Genomic DNA, 6000 nt, shown 5'->3' with positions numbered 1-6000 from the left:
AGTCTGAGATGGCGAGAAGGAAAAAGAAGGGGATAAAGAGGCGATTCCTCCACTCTTATAGTTATTGAGGTTCGTAAATAGAACTGCCCACCAAACTTTAGCCGCGTGTACACAAATTACGCGTACTTTGAGAAAATTGGTGGAATCTTATTACCTGTGAGGCTTGGACATGGGGCAGAAACTTCACCCACCTACCTCTCTTGTGGGTTCCATCCATGGCGCATAAATTTAAATGTGGCCACAAAGCTTATAGTATTAGCAGATAAAATAAAGTGAGCAGAGCTAATAAAATACTAGGTGTACCTAAGTCCTTAGGATTAGTCCATTGATACAATAGTATTTCGCGCGATGGCTAAATCCGTGGCCAGCGGGTCAATCTGCATACAGTCGAGCTTCATATCTGGAACTGCCCTCGGTCACTGGAATCGCCCGTCCAAGTGAAGAAATCATAATGGGTGAGTGAGTCGGTAGCCCGAAAGTGGCTAGATAGTCGATGAGCAGCAGATAGGTATAACTCCTGCTATAGAGCCTTGGATAGCGAAATTTGGAAGTGTATCCATAATCTTTGGGTAGTCGAGGCCCCTGAGTATTGCTAACGGTATGATTGGGTATCTGGTGACACATATCCGGGGGAGCTGTTTTGTAGCCATCTAGTGAGCAACATAATTATCATATTACGGGCGGCAGACATTGATGATGTCAAAGAATGAGTCGGCGAAGTCACAATTACTGCAGCGGGGCGACAGAAGAGTACTTTCTATCGCATTCAAGTCTGAGTAGGGAACTTGGCCAAGCCACGGTTGGGACTAATAGAAGAATAATGGTTAGAGGTGCCCAAGATTAAATTGTCATCCATAACAGCGCTGAAGCCAATTATAGCGCCGATTACGACGTCTTTGAGAGAGCAAATGCCATGCCACCTTAACTGATCGCTTACTAGAGGCTACTCTCCAGTGCCAGCGCCTCCGAGGCTTTGTTCCTACCTCTGGTGGCATAAAATAAGACCTAGATCACCGAGACGCAGAGTATCAATTAAAATCTCAACGAGTCTGAAGGATGAAGCTAAACCAAGTCCGTTGGAGAAAACAACACTGGCTGCGGGCCGCCTATGCAACGACATCGCCTGTCTTCTTCTATGAACGAGAACAAACTTTGTCAAAGCTTTATGGTCATCAAACCTTGATACATCATTGAAAACCACGTGGCTGGACTTTGTAATACTGAAAACGTTATCTGGAAGCTAGTCGCCGGAGCCGCTCGAATGGGATCCTTTCTTTTAACCTGCCAGACTTCGGGCCGGAAATAGCAGAGTTCAATCACGTCGCAAGACATGTAGTTTACCAAGCGCTATCGGGAGCAATAAAGATATTCTTCGAGCTAATGACATCCCAAGGCCCATCCACAGCGACTGTTACAGTCACAGCCGCGAGGATGCTTGAGGCAACAGGGCAATCAACTCTACTGTGACACTCGTTGGCCTGAGCCGCGGTTTGCCGACACCGGTTCTGGTTTGCCGTCCAGTCGCAAGTTCAAACATCTCATGCACCCGGGCAATGACAGCACCAACAGTTCTGCAGACGGCCATGAAACCTAGCACAAAGAAGGACAGTAGGATATTTCCAAGTCGAGATTCGCAATCCAATTATCAGTTGATCCAAGTTGACGTGCCGGACCTGAGACGAACTGGATTCGCCCTTTGGGGGAAGCCGTTTGTTCACCGGCAAAATAAATGGGGCCAATCCGGGTCCGAGAGAAACGGCGTCCGGTGCCGAGTAAATAGGGGTGGGAGTAAGGGAGGGGGCGATGGAAGCACTTATGACAGGAAGGATTTACCTTAGTATATTGTTCAGACGAAGGTTAATGCTTGGCAAGAGCAACATTTGTTCCCAAATCCAGCTCAGACCTAGGTGACTCGTAACGATCATCAAGGATTGGGTTAATTTGCTAATTCTTATAACATGTTGAACAAGACTAGGGCACTACTTGATTTATTAAATAGAGATAAAAGAATGTAAGAATCGATCGAGTTGAAGGATAGAGCTCATCCCTCTTCAGTGAGACTCGAGTAAATCGACGACAGCAAAATGGCGATTCTTCCTGGCCAAACTAATAGCCTTCTTGAAGCCAGTCTTTCGGATGACATCTCCAATTGCGCCTGCGTTGAGCAGCATCTGTACCATATCCAATCGCCCATGCTCTGCAGCCCCTTCAATTGCCGTACGTCCATTACTTATCGCAGGAAGGGCATTTACATTTGCCCCTTTTTCGATCAGCAACATCGCTATCTGAAAATATCCCTTGATTGCGGCGCCCTGAAGGGCGCTAATGCCCCCAAGAGGAGCGGGGTCTGCATTGATTGTAGCACCTGCATTGAGAAGCAATTCTACCGTCTCTATGCAAGCCGTTTCCGACGATGCTGCAGCTTGGAGAGCTGTCTTCCCATGGCGATGTGCTGGTAAGGCATTCGGATCTGCCTGGTGATCAAGAAGAAGCTTCACAGCGTCCACCTGGCCCATTTCTGCGGCAAGTTGCAGCGGCGTCCTCTCGCACCATGACGAGGATAGCGTTCGCCATCGATGGGTTGTATTTGCTCCTGCGTCAAGGACCAGCTTAAGGAGATGAGTGTTCTCACGTTCAATGATATCGTGTAGTAGCGGGCTATTTGACCCGTCTGTACGATCCACTGTTGTACCTTTACTAAGGAGAAAAATGAAAGTCTCTGCAAGCTCACTCTTCTCATCATACCGTTCATCAGCATCGTCATCATTGATCGCCACCAATGGTCTGACCGTAGCCTCGAGAGTCGTTGCCCCACCCGTTTCGGCTGGAGGAGCATTTATTTCAGCGCCAACACCCAGGAGATATTGTACCTTCTCTATTGAACAATCCATGGCTGCAGCTTGTAAGGCCGTATACCCTCGGACTGGAAAAGCTGGCTTGTTTACTTCGGCCCCTTTCTCGAAAAGATATTTCAATAGCCAAAGACTTTGATGCAGGGCGACTGCTTGAAAGGGAGTAAATCTGTCTCCGTAGCTATTAACAGACGAGCCCCTATCAATTAACAGGACCAACGCATCCGTGTTTCCGCTTTCCGCGGCCGCCTCAATTGTAGTAGGGCCATACTTTTTGAGATCAAGTCCTGCGTCGACCAATTGTTCAATGACAGGATTGTAATCATCGTCCCTAACAACACGCCCCACAAGATCATCGATATTGACATCGACTTTAGCGCGAATCAAGACGTCTGTATATATCAGGCTAAATGAAAAAGTTTCCAAAGTGGTCGCGACTTCCAAAGGGCGGAGTTTAGGGTTTGGTATATGAGAACCATTGGGATCGACTCCGTGCTGTAGGAAATTGACAACTGCCCAGGTTTTCTCCTCATTCAATGCCTTGACCATGGCTTCTTCGAGCATTCTTTCAGAGACTTGAGGATGTTGGGAAAGAGATTCCAAAAAAGTTGGAACGACTGAATTTGCGGCTTCTATTAACTGATCAATAGTAACTTCAGGCACGCCTCCCGATTTCTTCAGCAGAAGTTTGTAAATATCCGGAACCTCATTGGCCGCGTACTGAAGAAGTGGCCTGTTGTACAAGAAGCCTTCTATCGCCACATTCTGATCTAGCAAATACTCAACGAGTCTTTTATTCTTTTTCTTCACCGCGAGAGACAGCGGCTTAGCTGTATGGCCGGCAGGTACCCCGAAAGAACGTTTGTTCACGTCTGCTCCAGCTCTGACTAGACATTTGACCATCTCAAAGTTGTTGCATTGAATTGCTTCCCAGAGAGCAGGTGTTGGCACCTCCTCTGATAGACTAACGTTGACTTTGGCCCCAGCTTGAATTAATACTTCTGCCACTTCGACATTTTGTGTACGCGCCACGTATCGGAGAAGACGACCACCGGACTCTCCTTTGAGTAATTCTGGATCAACGGCGGACAAAACGAATGCCTGGAACTCCGGGTCTTCGATCTTCAAGAGCTCTGCCGCAGCATGATCGAATTTAGCACCAATGGAGTGGAGTTGCTTCAGAAATTTTTGGTTTTTTATAGAGGCACCAGCTTCTACAAGGCTGGGGATGAATGCTTTCACAGTAAGCATGTCCCGGCGCGATCGTAAGAAGGGTATAAGAGACTTCGCATGATCGTGCTCGATTATCCATTTGACGAATGTTGCCGCTTGGGATTTTTGTAGCATATTATTGGAGCAGAAGTAAGCGGCAACTTCGAATAGTTGAAAAATGGGCGGCTTTTGGGAGGGATCAGAGAACGCTTGAATTTGGGTGTTAAGCTCCCCGGGCTCTTGTTCTGGTACCAGAGCCTGGAGCTTAGTAACAAAAGAAGGAATGGCATCCGCAATCTGGCCGTTGTAGGGGAAGCCAATGACCTTTGCAAGCATGGATGGAAGGTCATTTGAAGGTTGGTTAGTAGTCGTTGGTATATCGAATGATCCATTCGTTGACGGAACCCCAGGGCTGCTGGCTGTCATATATTCAGCTCCTTGTCAGGCCACACTAAGACGTGTCAACGCGTCACTCACTGCTTTGCGGAATAGAGTACTTCAATTGGAAGTAGGGCAGATTTGATTTGAGGAGGAATTGTGGCACGACCAACAGGTTTTCCACTCCGAACGACCCGAATAGTCCGTCGCTGCTCATCGGTGTAAATGAAAAGTCTATAGACTCCTGCATAGATGTACCAAGAAGTTGAGCATCTTCGTCAGGGTTGGGAGGGAGCGAATGGCCGCCGTCTATGAAAGTTACAAAGGTTTGATCAGTAGACGTTGAGAATCTTCAAGGAAAGTGGCAAGGCAAAGCATTGAAAAAGAGAAAACTCTTACTAGAAGGCGATGCTCTCCCTACAGAACTGGGAGAGATGCTGCGCAGAATCTGTACTGGTGCCTCTGGTAAGGTGACTTCCGTGACATCCTGATGTATTTCGGGATTAGGGTTGGTAAGTGGCGATGCTGAATGGTTTGGAGGAGTTGTAATGCAGAGCCGATCGTTGAGATTTTGTCCGATCACTTGAAAACACGGTTAGTTGACGTCCCAGCGTACATGAAAATATATCGAGTGGAATACCTGTTGAGGTGTCGAGATCCAAAAAATCTCGGCTCACCTCTGTGTCGTATCGGCTGATACCTCTCTTGAGACGTTTAGGGTCAAGTTTATCTCCATGAAAATAGACATCGCTTTCCTTGTTCTCCAAGGCGCGCTTTCTAATTGCTGGGATGATACCGGTCGTCCAGTCTTTCCCCGCAATGTTCTTTTGCCTGCCGAATTTGTACTTGAATTGCCTTAGGCTACGATCCACTTTAGTGCCTGTGAGATAAAGCTGTGGGGGGAGCCTATTCAACTAACGTGACTTGTAAACCGTGGGTTTCGCGCAAATACTGAATTGTTTCCTCAGCGGTCTTGTTCTGTGTGATATAAAAAGAGGTAATATCCTGAATGTACGGATCCCAATTGATGTTGGGCTCAGAATTGTTTGACATTTTCGGTGCGAGTTCGATGGATTGGCAGGATGTTTGTCGCAGAATTATTGAGGGCTTGCGGGTGTTATATAGACAGTTGCCAAGCTTTCCAGGCAGACTGAAGGCACGCAAGGCAACCAGACAAAGAGTGCCTTACAGGCATCTTGGAGTCGTTGGCCAATGACCGTACCCTTCTCAAAAGGCCACCGCGTCCAGACCCGCAATATGCCGTGGTCTTTTGGTTAAATCCGATAGCAGGCGTGGACGGCTGGGCGCGCACCACCTTTGAGCCACAAATGGACAACTGGCGTACTGAATTGAAATAGCTCGGCTCGTCATGCCCAAGCTGACATTGTCTCACTGCCTCTTCTCATTGGAGGCACAAGCAAATTTTTGGGTTTGGGATCCGCCCACTGGACTGGCCTCACAATCGCAAAGGTACAAGTCCCTAACAAGGGGAGGCTGTATGTCATTATGTACTCCATGGCGATTGCCAACATTACATCCTGCGTTGAGACTACATATC

General features: G+C 47.6%; 1 protein-coding gene across 2 annotated transcripts; it reads right to left on the bottom strand.

Annotated features, from left to right (window-relative positions):
• Window positions 1-1925: 1925 nt before the first annotated feature.
• On the bottom strand, window positions 1926-5558 carry TrAtP1_010241 (uncharacterized protein). 2 transcript variants are annotated; one of them, XM_014089847.2, is made up of 5 exons: window positions 5362-5558; window positions 5083-5303; window positions 4842-5024; window positions 4542-4751; window positions 1926-4483 (listed from the first exon to the last, which is right to left on the bottom strand). In XM_014089847.2, the coding sequence occupies exons 1-5, from the start codon at window positions 5493-5495 to the stop codon at window positions 2052-2054; spliced, it is 3180 nt and encodes a 1059-aa protein (XP_013945322.2). In that variant the 5' UTR covers window positions 5496-5558; the 3' UTR covers window positions 1926-2051. The 2 variants fall into 2 exon arrangements, with proteins under 2 accessions (XP_013945322.2, XP_065970712.1); XM_066114616.1 differs by having other exon boundaries at window positions 5083-5558.
• Between the last annotated feature and the right edge of the window lie 442 nt (window positions 5559-6000).

The sequence above is a fragment of the Trichoderma atroviride genome, chromosome 5 (genome assembly GCF_020647795.1).
Source record: "Trichoderma atroviride chromosome 5, complete sequence".
Lineage (NCBI taxonomy): Eukaryota > Fungi > Ascomycota > Sordariomycetes > Hypocreales > Hypocreaceae > Trichoderma > Trichoderma atroviride.
This window is presented reverse-complemented; position numbering and strand designations above follow the sequence as displayed.